We start from the raw sequence: 21114 nt of genomic DNA, 5'->3' as shown, positions 1-21114 counted from the left end.
GATCGCTTGCAAAATTCATGAGTATATATCGGAGGAGTTAATACCCCTTTGTGCCGTACGTCAGTCCGAAAAGTAATTTCATTATATAGATAAGTCGGAATTTTATTGCAGATAACCCTATGATAGATACACGCTGAGTGTAACGATCTTCGGTTTTCCAAAAACAAGTTTCTGACAGCTTTGATGAGACTTGTTCCTAATTGTGGGACTTGGTCCATAGAGTACATCTGCATAGTTCAAAGATGAAAGAACGAGACTGTCACGTAGGGAAATTCTTGTGTTTTTAGGAAAGAATTTTCGATTTCCATAAATCAGTTCGAGTGAGAGGTAAGCTTTCTGGATTAGTTTATTGACATGGGAATCAAAACGGAGATCACTGTCTATAGTCACCCCAAGATTTTTCGCTTCCTTCACAATTTCCAATCCATTAGAGCCTATACCAATATTGAGTTGTCGTTTTACCTCTGTCTAGCGTTTCCACACTGCTATTGAATCTATAAGCAAAGAGCTCTATTCTAGTCGATGATTCAATTATTTGACTTGGTTGATGAGTTTCAAATATCGATAACAGGTTGCTCATATATAAGTTTTCCAAACATAATACATCTAAGTTGAAATCACCCACGCAAACAACTTTGGGAGTGGCTACAGATACCTCGTCGATAGTATTCTCGAATTCAGACAGTGGTTCGTTTTGGACGAAGCCCTACGTAACCTAGTGCTTCAGTTTTGTTCTTGCTGATACAGGAAACAGTTATAAATGCTTAAAATCTGTAGATTTACGTGGGGCACCATAGTTTCAAATCACTAGCTCAAAACTCCTTCGAAATTCAGCCTTCATAATCGATGGAAGAAGCTTCTTAGCCAAAACATCCGGATAGATAATATATATCCAAACTGTATGTGAGAAATTCTATCTTCATACGATCACTTCTGTAGAAATCTATAGCTTCAAAAGTAGTCCGACTCTGCGCAATACCATCACTCCTAGAGCTAAGTGTTTCTTAACAGTTTTATAGGAATAACATAGCTTAAATACGACAAAATACTTGCTTTTGATATCAAATTATATTATAGAACGACGCCATTTTAAAATGATAACAATTCGGTAAACTAACATCGGATGAGTTGAAAAAATTAAATACTACACATATAGATAATTACAGCTGAAAAGTACATAGATATTTTATTTAGAACAAACTGAGTTGTGTTTGCTACTAGAAAAATCAATACGTAGAAAGAGTGAATTTTTATATATTTAATAATTTTTTCTGGAAGAGTGCCGCAGTTAAAATGTCAGTCTTTAAAGCACAATGTGTTTAACGGTTTCATGAGTACAAAAGTGAAGTTATCAAAATGGCGTCAACCTTCCTATTTGTTAGTTTTTACTTGGTGACATATCTATTATATTTTCCTAGTGTGTAATACAAAATTACTGTTTGTGTAAAAAACATTTCGAACACTTTTTGATTTTATTGTTATCGTTTCAGGCTGCATTATATTTTTCAAAGATTACTTGGAACTACTGAAAAAGTATAAGTATTTTTACAAAATTACTTTTTAAGAGTGTTAGAAATGTTTATAAAACTGTTTTGTAGTGTTTTTAAAAGGTTTTTCAAAATATTGATAAAGACTGTAATGTTTTATAAAACGGTGCCAATTTCTTAGTTACAGCTGTTTTATAAACACATTGAAAATATTTCTAAGAGAAATACAGTTTTATAATTTGTTTCTCCGAAACTTTTTCCCAACTATTATGAAATATAAAATTGCTAGTTGGGCATCCGATGAAAATGTTGACAAAGTAAAGAAAATTGTTATAGAGAATAGTCGAATCACTATTAGAGAAGTTGCTGAGGATGTCGGCATATCGGTTGGCTCATTCCATGCAATTTTTTCGAAAATTTTGGGAATGAAGCATGTGACAACGAAGTTCGTTCCAAAATTGCTGAAATTTGACCAAAAAAACCGTCGTACGGGTGTCGCTCAGAAATTGTTGACTTATTATTTTGAAATTATGCGCCACTTGTAAGAAGCAATACTGCTTTTGGATCACAATAATGCACCTGCTCACTCCTATTGCTTGTTTGTAATTTTTTGGACAAAAACAACACCGTGAACGTGTCTCAGCCACCGTATCCACCAGATTTTAACCTCTCGACTTTTTCTTGTTTCCAAGATTGAAGAGACTCATAAAAGGACGGCGTTTTGCGACGGTTGAGGAGATAAAAACCAATTCTCTGAGGGAGCTCAAGGACATACCAAAAAGTACATATCAGAACTTCTTTTCGAAGATTAGGATAACGCTGGCCCAAGTGTATCATATTTGAGAGGGACTACTTTGAAGGAGACAAGATCAATGAATATTTTTCGAGAAAAATTAAAATTTGTTCTATTTTTTCAACAGCGTATATATCAGTATTGTAACGGAGCTACGCTGAGGTGCAAAGGTTGACCTATGCGTAATTCAAACCCTATAATTACTTCGTAAATTGTTGTATTTATGAATTTGGCTTATAAATAAAATAAATCATTTCATATTTTGTATGGACTAAGCCAAATAATTTCTTCCCGTTCTCAAAACCTAAAAAAAATGAACAATTTCACTTTATTTAATTCAGTAAATGTTTTCAAAATACCCTGGTCCGTGACATCGAATTTGAAAAGTATTATATCCCTAATAGACTTAGAATAGGCTAATGAATATCTACAATAACAACAAACGCCAATAGTCTCTGAAATACCACTGCATCGATACGTTTCTTACATCAGCAAATGCTCACCTGTTCTTCATTCAGAGTCTTCAGTGTTTCATAAAAATTCTTGAATCGTCTTCTATATTCGGTTTTCAAAAACTGAAAAGAGCCTTCTCCTATTTTCAAATTGTCTCCCACACAGGCAATACCTGAGAAAAAATATGGTACTTTTAGTTGAAGGGTCTAGTCATTATGTGGTAACAACCACATTTCTTCCACCGTTTTTGAATCATTATTTATCACCAACTATTAATTTTCAGTTGATAGGATCTTAAGTATTGATGAAAGGTTTTTGTTACCAAGTATCAAAAAAAATAGCCTTCTTGAGAAGAAAACACTTTTCCATTGGAAATTTGTAAGGTAGCAAGGACACTTTTACAAAAATGCTTTTTTTATGTACCGTTACAAACAAAATTGTTCAACTTGATTATTTTTTTTTTCATTCTAATGTATTTTCTAACAAACCCCAGTTTTTTTGACTCTCTATTTTTACAACGCTTCAATATAAACTTAGGACAATGAAAGCAAGGCCGTAATTTGGGAGGTTACAGGGGTCAGACCCTCCTCTTCCCCAAAACGTGAATGAAAATATTATAGAACTTGTTTTTAATATCACCAAAAAAACATAATGAGATTGATGGACTCTTGCTGAGAAGGCACCAAAACTTCAAGTTACTCGCACTTCAATAAATAGAAGAATAATTTCGTCAAAAATGACGGACACTTAGGAATCTGAAGTAGAGGTGAGTTTAGGTTAGGTTAGGTCTAAAGTGAGTGGGTCTATTCAACCCTCCATCGGCACTCGCAAGGGTTTATTGTGGCTCACATTTATTCACACTCGACCAAATACACCCAGCTTCTTAACGAAATCGATCGGTTTGTATGGTGAGTGGTCTTTCAGGTCAGATGGTAAGAGTACAACTCTGCCGAACTCTAAAAACCTGATTCAGCCCCCAGCGGAGCAGGCACAAAGTATACGCTCTGCTTGTTTCATCAGTTTCCAAACAGAAGCGACACACACTATTTTCCGACAGTCCGAGTCTCTGCATATGATGTTTCAAATGACAGTGATCTTCAAGAAGGCCTGTTAGACATCGTAGTTCATCCCTTCTGTAGTCCAACAACTGTTTGGTATCAAACTTCGAAGGGTGAATAAACGCCTTGGAGTGAGCCAATTCTGGAAGATTCTGCCAGAAGTCTATAAATCTTCTTACCATTCAGGTGTTCAATCTTTGTTTGGCAAAGCCTAAGCCGATGCCAATGGCAGGTGCTGCTTGCAGCACCCTCCTTTGCAAGGGAGTCAGCAGCCTCATTGCCTTCCAGGCCAGTATGGCCAGGAATACACACCGGAAACAATCTGTTGAGTCTTTCTATCGAGGCGAGTCGTTTTTGGCGATTTGCTACCAATTTAAACGTTGCTCGGTAGGAGCCAAGAGCTTCCAACGCCGCTTGACTGTCCGAGAATATTTTTATTGACTTGTGTATGAGGTTGGATTCTTCCAATCTCTCCGCACACAATTCAACAGCGTAAATTTCCGCTTGAAATACAGTCACTTAGGTTAGGTTAGATTAGGTTAGGTTAGGTTGATATCTCTGTCCTGGATCTGCGACTGAAAACGCCTGCACCAGAACCGGAAGGTGTTTTTGATCCATCTGTGAACCAACAACTATCTGCTCTTAATATTTCCTTCTCCCGGTGGATCCAGTGCTCTGTACTCGGAAACAGTACTTTATAAGGCAGTTCGTAGTTGATAGCTTGAGGCATAAACTCAAAGGTCATTTCCAGAATGCTGTGACTTCCAGTGTCAACCAACAGATTGTTGCACTCTGCACTGAATTTATTTGAGCAATTGGCAATGTGCACAAATCTATATGCAGTCCATCTAGCCTCTCTCTCTCTCTCTCTCCATAAAAATGTGGAGGGGAGGTAAATCTACAGCGGTAGAGGACTCTTTACCACAGATACCCGAATATTGAGTTCACATGTGGAATTGAAAAAACGAAAAGTTACCATTCTTGTATGTCTTAGTGATTGAAAGTAACCAGAGTCTAGAATTTGATATCTGTGGAAAAAATACCAGTACTCCAAGATATATTCCTGATAGCTGACATCATCATTGTCCATATCACACGTGAATGAATTCAAACAGATACACTCAAGAATTAGATCGCATTTTTTCAAAGTTGAACCTGAATGTAGCCAGGTTTCCAAACTTCTTGCCCACTTCAACAAATTTTCAGGTTATCTTACTGATATGATTCTTGAAAATATATCGGTGATATTAAGCCAGCTAATAAAATTCATTCCAGAGAACACGCAGCATATATCCGATATCAGGGGAGCCCACGATGCAAAATGGGGATTTACTTGAGCGTCATTGAGACATATAAGGTTGCAGAACTCAGATGATAAGAAGAAAAACATTTAATATAATGTATATATACCTTTTCAACGGTGGAGGAAGCGGCTATAGATTTTTAAATATGTACAAAATACTGTTGCATGGACATACTCGAGCGCATCAGATATTGATAGCATCAATGTCCTACGTATTTTTAATAATGTTGGTATGTTAATCTGATCGTTTGCATGATGTGGGTGGTTGTACGTAAGGGTTAAAAATGAACAGAAAATAAATTTAATCGAGCGCGTCAGATTTTCTAAGGGGGTGTTGAGTGCAACAAAAAGAAGCTCTCATTCAATAATCTGACGATTTTGATCTGACGCAAACTCGCGACCACTATTATAATGTGCAAAAAAACCGCCATTTTGAAATACCCAAGCACGTCAGATTAAGATATATATGGTTCATCTCTATGTTTTAGACGTGCTGTCTCATAATCTGACGATTATCTAGAGAAATTCGCTTAATCTGACAAAAACAATATTTTTTTTTATTCATTGAACTTAATTAATTGAAAAGCTCAGGAAATAGCATGCAAATGAAAAGTATATGTTTTTTTAAGTAGAATACTTGTATTTATAAGAAAATATTTTTTAAATGATCAAAAATATTTAATTTTTTATAAACAATTGATTAATCAATGAAGAAAAGAGAAATTAAACTTTCTATGTTTTTTACCACTTTTATTTGTAACTAACGTTACTGCAGTTTCGTCCTATAAGGACATTTTCAAACTTATATATTATATAAGTTTGAAATGTAAATTATATAAGTTTGAAAATGTCCTTATATATTGTATGAGTTTGAAAATGTCCTTATAGGACGAAACTGCAGTAACGTTACTTACAAATAAAAGTAGTAAAAAACATAGAAAGTTCATTTTCTCTTTTCTTCATTATGATTTCCTACCACGTAGTAACGGCTACATCCATCAATTAATTGATTAATTAATCATCATCTTCATCTTCATCACAAACGAGTCTCTGTGATCAACTGTGATGTGTCATGTGATGGCGTCATGGCAACAGAATTCAGAGTAGGGACGGAGTGAGAGAGTAATTGATAGAGAAAAAGTGAATAGAGAATAGAGGAATAGAAACTCTGAGAGGGAAATATAGGTATCACACAGCTGCAAGCATTAAACTTTATCGATGAATTTTTGTTATTTCGGCTTGCGGAAATCGTCAGAATATATAATTTTTGTTATCCTTGAATTATTTCCTTCGAAATAAAAAAAAATTAGCTACGCTCGAGAATGTCGAAATGAGGTTATTTTTTTACAACTTTGCTGCCCTCCCCTTCCTTTACGTCACTCTCAAATTGTCAGATTACTGAAATATACACTTTTTAGCAGGTAATTAACTCACCCTACCTTAATCTGACGCGCTAATCTGATCCTTTATCCCTCACAGGCAACCTTATATATGGGGCTCATATTTGGTGGAGGTACTTAACCGGGTACAAGGTATGCCCCTGTATATTGATCTGCCGCTCTTTAGTAAATCCCGAAATCTCCGCTTGGGCTCCCCTATTACGTTATGTTAAGAATTAGTCTACTTCGTCACCTGAAGATGCCAACGTGGTTAGGGAAAAGCGCGTCGAGAAAAGTGTTGCAGTTCTGGTGTTTAGAATCAGTGGTTGTTGCGGGCATGAAAATTCGATTTCACAAATAATAAACTGTCAAAAATTCCCTTGACTGGAGAATTAGGTATGTGATGGACTTGTTCAATACTTGAAAATTCATAACGTATACGCCTGAGGAGAAGGAAAGAATGCCGTATACACTTTCCATTAATAAATACAACTCACTTGGTTTTCTTTTTCTGTACAACCATAGTTCATCTACAGTAATGTTTGGTGGAAAAGCAGATCTCCAATGTTCATCCTTCGAATGCTGAACGTTTTGAACTCTCTTCTCGCTGAAAATAATTAGAAAGTTGATCAGAAAAAGTAGTCATTACTTTTGACTATGAAAACAATTGTCTTTTGCTATAAATCTCCATCATTTTGTTCCTGCTCTCATATTTATATCCCAAGAAATTTTTCGGTACCAAAATCAACAATGTCAGACTACAGAAAAATTAGAAAATCTATAAGCAAAGCTGTCATCAACTTTACAGTTACAAAAAGGTTATACTGTGGTAACTTGGCATCTTCATCTTACAAAATGGTAAAAGAACTGATCTGCCTCTGTCATCAATCACTTCCAGCCTGCATTCATATGAACATTAAATTATAGGAATATCGCTTTTTCTTTGTTGTTTCGAAAGTACTTTCGAAACAACAATGTTCGAAAGTTCATGTTAAAGTAGTTGTTTGAGGAGGGCTTTTTCTTACAATTTGTATCTGAGAGTAAGTTCTGTATATCACTGAACTTAATTTCTTTTTTTCCATCCTTCGGAAGTTGAAAGCCAAAAAGCTTCTTTTCCAAAAATTATTCTTTCGTGAAAAATATATCCCTTTCAATTTGAGGAAGAAAGAAAAAAACAGATGATAGAAACTAGATAGCACTGGAAACAAAGTATACCCACAGCAGAGTCAAGAATTGGTCAAAAAAGTGCAGGTGAATCAAGAAAGAACGACTGTAAAGACGAGGCATGTATGAAAAGTCAGAAGATGAAGAACTGGTGAAGAGAAAGAATGTCCCAATTTCTACCACCAGTTTAATAGAACAGTTATCAGGATTGCCAGATGACGAAAATTGTTGTAGACTCCCGAAATGTTTGACAAAGGACGAAAATTTTGAAAAGTAGATTTTAAAGAGCTGACTGTATAGTCCAAAGTTTGGTCAGTGAGAAAAAAAATGTTCCACCTCTCGAAGTAATTGATCCCAAAAGTTCAACTTTTTATTCATGAAGAGTAACGATTAAGTTATATGTTCCTCTCGAATATCGTGACTAAAAAGTATTACAGTTGAAAGAGAATGGTATAGAAAGTATTGAAAAATTCAAAACAAAAACCCAAAGTCCAGTTAGAATTGAATATGTTCCTCCTGTTGAATTGTTTTTCTTATGATGTCAGTTATAATTAGTTGGAAGATTTCGATTGAAATCATGAAAATATCAGAATTTTCTTTCAAGCATCATTATGATATAAATAATCAATTTGCGAAAATTATTATAATCCTATTTGTTGATATATTCAAGAAGCACTGTATGTACTAAAGCTAGGTGTAAACAAAAGCAAGATTGTATACTCAAACACACGTTGTGATTCTGTGAATTATTATATGAAAGTAAAGTACATAAAAATGTTCTTTTCAATACTTTCGTTTTCATTTCAAATCATGTTCGATACTACAGCATTTTTTGTGAAATTCACCTCATAAGTTCTGTGTAGGTGTGGAGTGAAATAATGTTTCAATTGACATTGCTTCTAGTTTCCGCCTCTTTCAGTTTTTTTATGTTATTCGATTTACCATTATCTAGATTTACTGTAACTAATTTTAGCGGTTGCCGGTGTTTGCCAAATGAAAGTGTTCGATAAAACTTCACATCAAGTTCACTGTGTTTATAGGGAGTATTCCGGCACGCAATTTCAGGTGATTCAATTTATAGCGAGGCAGATAAGAAAAGTGGAACGGATTTATTTATGGTATTTTCTGGTCTAGTTTTTGATGGATTCTTTTCAACATTTTAAAAACCAGTAATTTAGGAGAATTTTGCTCGATGTAGAATAAACTGATGTTTTCCCATCAATTTCTTCAGGTGCAAAAGATATTGAAGACAAATTGATGATGATAATAAGGGGTCACGTGAATCAATGATGGAAATGGCAAATGAGTTACTCAGAAATTTTAACCTCAAAGATACATAATTCATACAACTATTTTTGAAGATCTTCAGGGATATATGAAAATATGAGACCTTTTGAATAAAAATTAATAATTTGCAAATAAACATGAACCCGGGAAAATCTACACGTCAAATTTCATTGGCTTTTCAAACGAACCAAACTCGGTGAGATTTTGATCCAATAACTTGAACATAGTTCGTTGTCGTCTTTCGGGATACAAGTTTAAATACATTTCCGATATCCTAACACTGTTTCTATCGTATTTGTATTAAATTTGTATTATATCTCTTTTTTCTTCATTCGTGAAAACCATTTTTCGCCAAAAATTCAATGACTTCTACAATAACAAAATGTCATTGAGTGTAACAAATTTAAAGTCAAATTTAGAAACCTCAAAGTCTATTATGATAAGAATTAATTTTTTCAATATCTCCCAATGAATGATAACTTATGATACATCATTGAAAAGGTGAAATCTGGTTCTATTCAAAACGGAAAGAATCCAATGTAGCGCCTTCAAGAAAAAATAAAGTTGATGATGGTGGCCGGAAGACAAAACGTCGGATAGAAAATCTGAAAAAAACATTATCAAGCAGGGAAAAAGGGCCAATGTGAAAGTGCAATTCATTTTCGGATCCTTTGAAAAATGAAGCCAACCATTTTCGTACCTCTCATAGTTTCCGAGATTTCAATGGTGAGGATCGAGTTTGAAACACCCTGTATACATCGGAAATAATAAACAAACTTCTAAATAAACTAATAATAACCTTGGGACTTGTGTCATATACAAAATATATGATCATATGTGAAAAGAAAAAAATAACAAATGAATACATAAATTTAAAATATGTGGTCAATAACAATATATGAATTAAATAAAATTATACAGAAATGTAGTTGTTTTCAATGTAGATTGAATTCAATATGCAAGTCCGCCGATTAAAGGACAATTAGGTTAACCCCTACATAAACTGTAAATTGAATACTAGGAATGATAGTGCGTGCAATTTCACCACAATAAATAACACGAACGTGCTTCACATGATTTATATCAAGATAGTTATATATGTCAACGAGGTAATATCATACACAAATTGACAATATTAGACTACTTACATATAACAGTAGATCGAGCTGAATGATTTTCCTACGAATACATTCACAATTCTTTGAAACGTTTTTCAATTGATTCATACGACTTTACTTTCCTCGTTGATTGTTCTCCACTGTGTACAGGGTGTACTGAATAAGTGTAAAACATTTAAGGAGGTGATTCCCCATCGAAAAAAAGATAGGATCTTTCATATAAAGAAACTTCATTGGAGCATCCCTTGTTAAAATACAGCCCCTTAAAGGGGGTACATAAAATTTGTATAACAATTTTTTTCACAAGCACTGAAAAAGTTACAATATTGAAATCAACCTGACGTTTTGTACTACCAAAAAAAAACTTAGCCAGTAAATTATTTGGTTTACCCCATGGTTGTAAGGGGTGGAAAACGCAACCCCTAAAATTCATTTCCAATGTAACTTTTTGTCAGGAGTGCGAGTATGAGAAATCGAGAGGATTGAGATTCGGGGATCGAGCGGGCCAGTTCTGTGGTCCTCCTCGACGTGCTACTTGACTAAAATGGGCGGGAGCCCCATCATGCATACAAACAAATCCCTTCTGACGCCCAAAGGAACTTCCTTCAGCAGTACTGGATGCACTTCTTTTAAAACTTGAACGTATGCCTCACCATTTAATCGAGGAGGTAGAAAATGAGGCCCAATTAAATCATCACCAATAACTCCGAGCCACACGTTAAGAGAAAACTGTTCTTGATGGTTAGTTTCGACAACTGCGTGAGGGTTTTCATCAGCCCATATGTGGTAATTATGAAAATTAATAATCTTGTCTGTGAATTCTATCGTCTTCAGAAAGTCACAATTTCTTCTAATCATTTCCAGCATCCAATTGCAAAACTCAAGACGGTTCGGAAAGTCTCGCGGTAACAGTGCCTGTACTCGTTGCAGATGGTAAGGGTATAAGAGTTGTTCCTTTAAAATTCGAAATACCGTCATATGATCAACATTTAGCTGGAAAGCAATCTTTCTAGTACTGGTAGTAGGTTGTTCTTCAATCAAATTAAGTACTGCTTCCTCAAGATGTGGTGTTCATATCTCTGGATGGCGACCACAATCCTGCGTTTTTTTGTCGAATGAACCATATTCTCGTAATCGTTGATGAAGTCGAGCAAATATTCCATGTGAAGGATGCTGCCGTTGAGGATAGATTTCAGCATATCTTCCAGAAGCTTCTAACCCATTCCCCTGCGACAGTCCGTAAACGTAATGCATATCAGCCATTTCCTCATTTGTGTATGCCATTTCAATAACAAGTGAATTATTACAGTAACAAATTAAGATCAGAACAACAACACACAATTAGTATTAATTCAATTTCGAAAATTCATAAACTGACAGCGTCACACCAATTTAATTGTCACTATCGCTAATAGCGACCTACTAGATATATTAGTTTCGTATTTTCGCATTTATGACGATGTATCTCTGTAGTTGTTCCTAAAATAATTTTTTGCTGCGAACTGGTTTATTTTGGTCAAAACACCCAAGAGACATTTTTTGTTTAGAATTAAACAGGCTATCAGAAATAAATTTTTAAACGGTAAACAAATAATAAGACAAAAAGTTACATTGGAATAAATTTTAGGGGTTGCGTTTTCCACCCCTCACAACCATGGGGTAAACCAAATAAATTTCTGGCTAACTGTCTTTTTGGTAGTACAAAACGTCAGGTTAATTTCAATATTGTAACTTTTTCAGTGCTTGTGAAAAAAATTGTTATACAAATTTTATGTACCCCCTTCAAGGAGCTGTATTTTAACAAGGAATGATCCAATGAAATTTCTTTATATGAAAGATCCTATCTTTTTTTCGATGAGGAATCACCTCCTTGAATGTTTCACACTTATCCAGTTACACCCTGTATATTAAAAATTTTCGCTACTCAATGGAAAAGCTGAATAAATTATCAGTTTTGTTTTAAACGAAAATATAGAAAACAGGAACAGAAAAAATTATTTAGTGTTCAAACTTACATTCTCTTTCTTAATTTCAATACATTTTTCCCACCATTCACCATATTCTACTTTAATGCCTCTCAAGCTGCTTACGCTTGCCCTCCATGCCTCCACATCTCTGATGAACTTATTTATTTTAATGATCCATTATTCATACCCTCTGAGCATAACCTTTGACTTCAGGAAAGTCAAGAAATATACCATACTATAGTATTTTAATATTAACACTTGTTCACAAAAAGGATTTGAAGCTTTAATAACTTCTAATTATATCCGAGCGCTTTCGATAGCAGTCTGCAGGCTTCATGGCTCTTCTCAAACTGAAGTTTTTTCTTCTTGTTTGTTCTTTTATACGGTTAGAAAGCCTTAATGCAGGTATTTGTCCTTCCCTTTCATCAAGATGTCTCTTTAAATTTGCCTGTAGTTGGGTTACATCAGGTAATGTTCTTTGTGTTGGTGTTTCTCTAGGTTCATGGTTTCTAGGAATGTGTATTGTGTAGTATATTGAATATCAGGTCTTGTTATGTATTGAATTATATTTGTTTCTCGATAAGTGAATTATGACTTTTGAATGTATGGATGTTTAGGTTTTCCCAGATGTCCCATACGGTTTCCTTTATTGACTTGTTTTATGAGTTTGATGTTTTCTGGTTGGGGAAAGTTATGTTTGTTTTGTATGGAGTGTGTTGCGAGGTTTGATTTATATGTTATTGGGTTTATGCATGCTTCTTTGTGCTCGTCGTACCTTTGGATCAGTTTTTTCTTGGTTGTCCGATATAGAATTTGTTACAGTCCAAGCATTGTATGCTGTACATTCCGTTTAGGTTTTTGTCAACCTCTTTTTCATACCTGTTTATTTTATGTGTTATTTTCGTGTTCGGTTTGTAATTGATGTTGATGATCAAGGGTTTGAAGATGTTTGTTAATTTTTTGGTTTGTATATGCAGTCCATCGTTGTGTTGTTTTATCTGTTGGAGTAGTAAACAGCTATGAAAAACTATTAGTAAATGAATATTCACATCTGAAAGCTAGAATTTCTTTGAGAAAATATGTCATGCTATCGAAGATATCATGGGTCACCAAAATCAAGATTTCGGGTAACTACAAACAGTTATCATTCAGGTAGAATCTGTTGAATTCAGTCAGCAAGATTTTCTTTCCTCTGAGAAAATAATAATATTTCCATACATCCATTTACTCTACTTCTCGTAGTATCATCAAAAAATGTATCTGGTTCAAAGTCGTACCAATAAACTAATTGATAGAATTTGGCATCGCTCAACTAATATAGGAAGTAAATCAAAGAAATCCGACGAAATATGAGTTACCGAATAAGTTAAAAAGAACCACTTTCTCCAAACAAAAAAACTGCCACACTCTTCTCTACATGTGTTTCTCCAACCAAGTTGGCGTCTTCGAGATATGAAATGAACTAGTTTATAACTCTGAAAGTCGTCTGTATTTGTATTCAACAGGGTACAGTTCCACAACCCAATACATATCAGTGACTCATTTCTTTCAACTATGTCTCTGTGTCCCATTTTTCTCAATATTCGTATGTTTCTTCACTCATAAGGAACCTAACAAACCTATAAGTTTAGACCTACCAATTTGTTTTTTTTTTTTTTTTTTTTTTTTTCTGATTGATTCGGCCGTTACTTGATGAAGATCCATAGTAATTTCACAAACTACACTTAAACGATTTGATCTCCACTAACTTTATTGAAAATAATCATAACATGTTTCGCTAAAACATTAGCTTTTTCAAATGATTAATAATTCAAAGAAACATTAATCATTTGAAAAAGCTAATGTTTTAGCGAAACATGTTATGATTATTTTCAATAAAGTTAGTGGAGATCAAATCGTTTAAGTGTAGTTTGTGAAACTACCAATTTGTGTTCTTCCTGAGCTATCAATGACATTTCTTTCAATTAATATTCTGTTTTGCGTGAGCTGAAATTGTTGGTTCATGTTTCATTGTCTGGGTATAATATTTCTGTAAAATCGAGAAGATTTGCCTGGCAGCATCTTTCAATTCTCAAATATTCATCAAATTAACCATGTCACTTGAGCCTCTACCAGAAAAGTTGCTGGTGTTCGTCACAGGCAGTGGTAATCTGTATATTTCTCTGAATCGATCGAAGCCGAATGACGAACAACACCGACTTGGTTGGTGAAATACGCATCTAGAAGATTTCTAGTGATCAGGAAAAGTGATAGGTTGATAAAATTAAATCATCTAAAGGAACAATTTGTTCAGGTCAGTCTCAACTCATGTATACTGTAGGTTAATGGACTGACATATATCAGAAAGCAACTATTCCCCTGGTTATTACCACCGAAGGCGTTGGATTATATCCGACAGGTGTCAATTTATAGGGAGATTACAATCCTTAATGTAATAATGATATAGTGTCCAATCAATCTAAAATTGTAAAATCATTCAAATCATGTGAACAGAATGTCCCGAAAACAAAGTAAATTCAGAGCTCTTCGAAACTTTTTCCGTCGGCGGAAAAAATTTCCTTCTTTCAACTGAAACATAATTAAATAATGTCGTGCTACATTATACTCGATCATGACTCCTGAAGTGTTGGACAAGAATGAGTCAAAGTTGCTCTGATATGGAGGTTTCATCTAGGTCAGGAGGTCATCGTAACAATGCGAGACAAGCCGCCGAAACTGCCAACTTTGAGATTGACTGTTATCGATTACATTGGAGTTAATTTCTGAATAGAAATTGGCGAGTGTATACTTAATTTCGATTGAGCAAAGGCTGATAATTGATTGCATTTATCTTTATTTCTCGAGGGGGAAACCGAAGTGTCCCTTAGAGACAACAAAGAAGTTGGAATCTGATATATGCCTCTCAAGTCGACTAAGTGGACAGAGCAACCATTTCACAAAAGGATTGATAGTTTGCATTTTATAATATAGTTTATCATGCGGTTTAGCAATTCGTATTTAAATCGATTGTGTCAAGAATGATGAATTGAGTTCATTACACTAATTGAACATTAACGAATGATACTTATTTCGGAAGTGGGTGGAGTTCACTTTTATTCACACTTAATATAAAGAAGTGCTACTTCAACATGAAATACATTGAGAATGTACGAATATTCGAATTTAAACGTTTGAAAAATTCATGAGTAAATAATCCTCTATAGGATTATCATTCTATTCGGGCTTGAAAATTTAAAGTTCATTTCTTTAGATTTATATACTGGTTAGTTCTATCGGTATAAGACAAATAATTCAAAATCATTCCAATAATGTTTCTTTCACCAAAAGTTTAAATGTGTACTTAAATATAATGGCGAAGGAACATTTTCTCTGTCTGGGTTTTGGTAAACTAAATTCGCTATGTGAAAATGGTCGGCGACATTATAACTTTATTTGAATTGTTAGGAATCACAGGTTGAAAAGTAAGACCTCGTTAGTCCCTAGCTCGCACAAGTTTCGACTTCTGAGGGTTGTCGTTCATAGGAGTGCGATAGCTGATTAACGGAAAAAACATATTTCAAACATATATATTTTTTTGTTATTCTGTGGTGGGTGTAAATTTTGATTATCGGAACTAGGCTGGCTATTTCCATTGATTTGTTGTATTGTTGTTCATCTCAAACAAAAATGATATTTGATTTTCCTCTGCAAAATATGTGCGAAAAAAAAGGAATATATAGTTGATAATGCAGCAATTTTTTAATTGCTGTTCATCTATTGGAAACGGCAGAAAACAGTTGACAACAAAACATGCGGCTTAGACTAGTTTTTATCTGTAAGATGGAATTGTGTTTCGAATTTGTTTTCCAAACTAAAACAAGTTTTTCGTTTCTGTTTTTAAAAACCACTACCAGTTGCAAGCAACTCCGTTTGGTGGAAATCCGTCTCAACAGCTCGATAATTTACCAACTTTTATCCAAGAAAGTGTTAATCCAGTTGCACAAAGGTCGCAAGTGATCCTTCAGGACGTTCAGGTGAATCATGAAAACTGAGAGCAGATAAACAGGTAATCTACATAGTAATAACATAGATACCCAAATAAGAAATAAACAAACCTCCAAACCTCAGAGGTTAAGCAAGAGCTAAACAATCATAGGCATTCCAAAGATAAATGTTTAGGAAAAGCCACTGTTTAAAAATAAAATAAGTACCGTGAATATTACAGAGATCGTAAGGATCAAATGAAATTTTCTCATGAAAGAGAATAGAAAATAGATAGTAGAGATGCTGTGGCATATATTCAGTTATAGTTACCTTCATTACCAAGGTAATTTCTCGAACTGAAAGTTATGTGAAAGAATGAAGAATCAATGAGAATTCTAGAAAAAAATTTCACTAGAAGAGCACACACCGCCGATTCGATAACTATTTACGAAAAAAGCGCTATAGTAAATGTTCAAAAGCTTTCATACAATGGTATAAACGAGCTTCCTTTGCCTCCCTCACTGGTTGTGAATCTCGGGAGTTATTTCTCTGCAATGCCTCATAATATCATCTCTCAAATTTTCTAATGTTGATTGTATCTCATACACTTTAGACTTCAAATGGGGCCATAGAAAGAAATCTACATGAGTGAGATCCGGAAACCTTAGTGGCCATTCTGTAGTACCTTTTCTGCCAATCCAGCGACCAGGAAAATGATCATTCAGAAATTGTCATACTGAAGCTGCATAATGAGAAGGTGCACCATCCTGCTGAGAAACTAATCGGTAATATCATGCACTGTTCAAAAATGATAGTAAAATAGGTGCAATGAAAATTACTTAGGGAGACACTAAGAGAACGTAAGGGTCAAATGAAATGTTCTCATCAAAGAGAATAGAGAATAGGTAGTACAGATGATGTGATATATATTCGATCATAGTTACCTTCATTACCATCAAGGTAATTTCTCGAACTAACAGTTATGTGAAAAAATGAAGAATCAATGAGAATTATAGAAGAAAATATCACTAGAAAAGCACACCACCGATTCGATAACTATTTACGAAAAGAGCGCCATATGATTTCAAGAAATGCATACGTACCCCCTTTCCCTGTGTCCCTTGTGTTCTTTCTCATCAACAGCCATTCACGACCTAGTACAAAACGTTGTAGCAAGTGGAACAGCACGTGCTGACTGGATTCAATTGTTATTGCGCGTGGCCTGCGTGTCTGTGTTGAAAACAAACTGAGGTTTTCGATACTGACACACATTTGCGCCAATGAGGAATAGTCCAGTTTATTCAGAAGGCCACTTTCAGCTGGGTTTTCATAAACTACCAAAATTTTACAGAATCATATTTCGCAAACATAGAAATATACAAGCTGCCGAGTCGAGCTGTTAATTCATAGAATAATTTTTGTAATTGATGCAGTTAAATACGAAGTTGGTTAACAAAAACGTACTGATAGGTTTTTCACGTTCCGCAATGTGAAAAAACAGAGAATTAGGCAATAAAGACTAAACAAAAAATCACCCCGAAAAGTTACTGTGTAATATAAACCTTTGAAGAGTCCAATTACTCAGTAACTGTCGTCTCCTTCTTGGGCATTCTTGGCCCTCCTCAAACTGAGGAGGGCCAAGAAGATGACAGTACTACCAACTGTCGAAAGCGTTCGCAGATAATTAATAAAAGTTATAAAGCTTCAAATCCTTTTTGTATAATTTGATATTGAAATATATATATATATATATATATATATATATATATATATATATATATATATATAAAGATATAGATGTTATTGAGTGTGTATGATATAAATCAAAAATGAAAATTCATGGACACAACACTCCAAAATAGTGGGCAAACCGCGGACACGTGTTTCTGGCTATTGGCCTCATCAGCGCGGTGCAGCCAAGTGCAAAGATGGGCAACACTTGTTTGCATCCTATTTTCGGTTATTATTATATAACCATGAATTATTTTTGATTTGGGTATTTCAGCCAATATCTGGGGGCTATGGAAACACTATTTTTTGTTATTCAAGCTTTCGGAAAGTATATTTTTCTCCTTTATCAAGAATATCTACAAAATAAAGATCATGTGAACATTATACAGTAATAGATATGTTACAAAAACTCACCAAAGTTAGTGTAAAATATAAAAAAGGCATATAAATCCAAACATAAAACGAAAAGTCAAATGCAAAATTTGACGTTGAAAATTTTGTTACAGCACAAGAGAAAATACTGGCAAAAAGGTATTATTATTAATATTTTTTATAACGAAAAAGTTATTTTCGAAAAATAAATAACAGATAAAGAAATTAAACAAACATTACTCATGGGAATGATAACGGGAAACTATTTTCATATATTTCTCTATTTTATTTTCAATAAATTCTTGTTTTCAGTTCTACATGTACGTGTTGGACTAATCATATTGCACTCAACATAGGTTCCTATCTGTTTCGTTAATAAAAATAAATATAGACGTATGTGTCCGATACAAGGAATTATTGAAATGTGCATGAAATGGTTTTCAACTATCAGGCAGTTAATGTTCAATAATTTTGAGGTATTCAATTCGAGAAGTACAAGATATTTTCTTCTAATAAGATGTGGCATTGAACACGTCATTACGCAGCTTTTGGTACGAGTCTATTCAGATATTTGTTTGAATTTTGAATATTTTTTCTTTTGAACCTACTACACATTTTGTCACATTTCTAGAAAAAATTAAAATGAAATAAAAACGATGTCATATTACTTTCTTGCTTCAGTAAGCGAACTGCACGTTTATGTGTAACGTTAATTGCCTAAATCGACAAATTATAGTGAAGATTCATTAAATAATTTGATAGAACCCTGTAATGAACATGATACAATTGCAACATCGTCGCCTCCGCCAAAATTACTATTTGTTCTGAAAGCAGACAGGTCAAACTGTAGACGTAAAATGAACAACAGTCAGCAAAATTTTCAAAAAGTGCTTTCCGTAGGAATTACTGAAACAAATTATATCTATAAAGTAAATTCCTGGAAAAAAATGGCTAGTTATTTCAAAAGAAACCGACAGACCCAATATCCAATATACGTTCAAAATTTTAGCATTACCAATTGTTCAGTAATAATTGATTGAATCCTGTATCGATAATATTGATATGCAATATATTCATTCAATATGATAGAAATGGATGAACTCAATACGAGGTCTGTTCAAAAAATAAGGCAAATATGTTTCTCAAAAAATATTTATTCATTCATCAATCCTATTTTGTCTCCTTCAAAGTAGTCCCTCTCAGAAATAATATACTTGTATTCGGTTTGTATCTCCTCAATGGTCGCAAAACGCCATCCTTTCATGGCGTTTTGCGCCATTCTCACTTTCTCTCAACATATTCATCGGTTGTTGGGGCGACCAGGGCGAGCGTCGTCATTTACATCTTCTCGACCTTCTGTGAAAAGCCTATAAACTTATAAACACTTATAAACTTTTTTCAGACTCAAAGTAAAATCACTATATGCCACTATCAACACTTCAAGTAATTTGAGCACTTATTTCCATTTTTACACAAAATTTTTTTTGGTAGCAGAAAATTGCCGAACCCGCAAAACACTTCTAACTTTTATTTCTCACACTAACAAACTAAACATGCTAAACAGCTGAAACGAGTGTACCAACTTAAAAAAATTGAAAAATCCCTGAACGAATATACATATCCCACGAAATTTCAACATTCACCTTATTTTTTGAAAAGACCTTGTATTTTCTTTGCAACTGAAAGATTATGTAGTGAAAATTACAATTCATTTATTTTTTTTTGTAATTTAGAAAACAATTTGCCTAAATATTATTATTATCTGCACTTCAAAATTGCGTTTCTCAAGGAACCTGTGGAATTAACAGAACTCATCGTCAGAAAATGTTTTACTATAAAACATTGTATTATAGTTATGAGTTGTATTATCGGTACATATTACGTTACACGTGGTTCTTGTAACAGCCTATTTTAGTTCGTTTAGTTTGACCAACATACTTTTTATCGAAATTTTGGAAGCCATTTCGTAAATCACAGACTTGTTCCTTCTTTCCATCGTGTTGTCTTTCGAGCTGCCCAACACTTGTTGAAGTCCTAGCAGTTTTGAAAGTCACTTTTGCATTCATTTTTTTCTTATTCTGGTGCGGAAAAAGTAACTATATGATAAGATTTCTTTGGTTTTAAGATTATTCAAACTGTACATCTTAATTTTTTCTTTGTAATTGAAAAACCTCCTATTTTCTTTGGGCCTGTCAAACAAGCCTTTAAATTTATTATAAATTTATTTTTCATATTTAGACTTTGGAGTTTTCACTTCCATCATATGAACACCAAAAGAAGGTAACAAAATAATTTTGGCCAGAAGTGCGTGGCCTAAAACCTTGGACAGTCAACCTGTAAGCTGCAGAAGAAAATAAGTATAGGTGACCCATTTTTCGGGTGACTGATCGTCATAGGGGTGAATGAAAGTAGTGCAAGTGAAGATGAAGGATGAAGATAAAGTCACGAGAAGGTCAAGTATCATTTCAAACTAAACTTTGGAGGCAAAGTCTGGTTGATTTGGGGGGCGATAACAATTCTTTATTTAGGAAATAAACGGATAAGGAAAGACAAAATGAAAATTATGAGCGTGTTTTCAAGTTAGACCTTCGAAACTTGATTTTTAGTAGCCATAATTTTGTTTCGTTGATGTCCTCGTGCTGTTTTGTTACATTTTTCGTGTATGATGGCTATCAGAATAGACCCACTGAAAAGTATTTTTTGTTGGACTCACATAAACCTTTCGATGCGGAGTGTTTGGAGAGATTTGTTCTACCCAACATTGGATAAGAAATAGAAACATAAAGCTCTAGCTTATCAGTTGAAATATGCAATAAAGTCAAAAAATGGGTTGTCAGGATGCAGCATACCTTGAGGTAATGCTTTTGAATTCAAAAATGAAAAATATTTAAAAAAAGAAATGTAATTAACGTGGGAGGGTCCGGACCCACCCCTAAATTTGAAAACATAATAAAAAAAATAAATTAAGAATGGAGCAGGTGAAAAAAAGAAAAGTAATCATTACTCTTGTCTACAAACATTAAATTATCATACCAATCA

At 34.1% G+C, this 21114-nt stretch overlaps 1 protein-coding gene across 1 annotated transcript in view; it reads right to left on the bottom strand.

The window, feature by feature from the left end:
• LOC111504544 (uncharacterized) overlaps window positions 1–17233 on the bottom strand; it is a 41646-nt gene extending 24413 nt beyond the window's left edge. Inside the window, exons 1-3 of the mRNA XM_023159116.2 lie at window positions 17076–17233; window positions 6971–7080; window positions 2784–2905 (exon numbers count right to left, since the gene is read on the bottom strand). Of these exons, the coding sequence (XP_023014884.2) occupies window positions 2784–2905; window positions 6971–7080; window positions 17076–17119 (276 nt within the window). The 5' untranslated portion in view covers window positions 17120–17233. The remainder of the gene's footprint in view (window positions 1–2783; window positions 2906–6970; window positions 7081–17075) is intronic.
• Between the last annotated feature and the right edge of the window lie 3881 nt (window positions 17234–21114).

The sequence above is a fragment of the Leptinotarsa decemlineata genome, unplaced genomic scaffold (assembly GCF_025532065.1).
Source record: "Leptinotarsa decemlineata unplaced genomic scaffold, Ldec_3_MD MMD2_tig00002082_RagTag_RagTag, whole genome shotgun sequence".
NCBI lineage: Eukaryota > Metazoa > Arthropoda > Insecta > Coleoptera > Chrysomelidae > Leptinotarsa > Leptinotarsa decemlineata.
The sequence above is the reverse complement of the archived record's forward strand: the minus strand, read 5'-3'. Positions and strand labels throughout refer to the sequence as shown.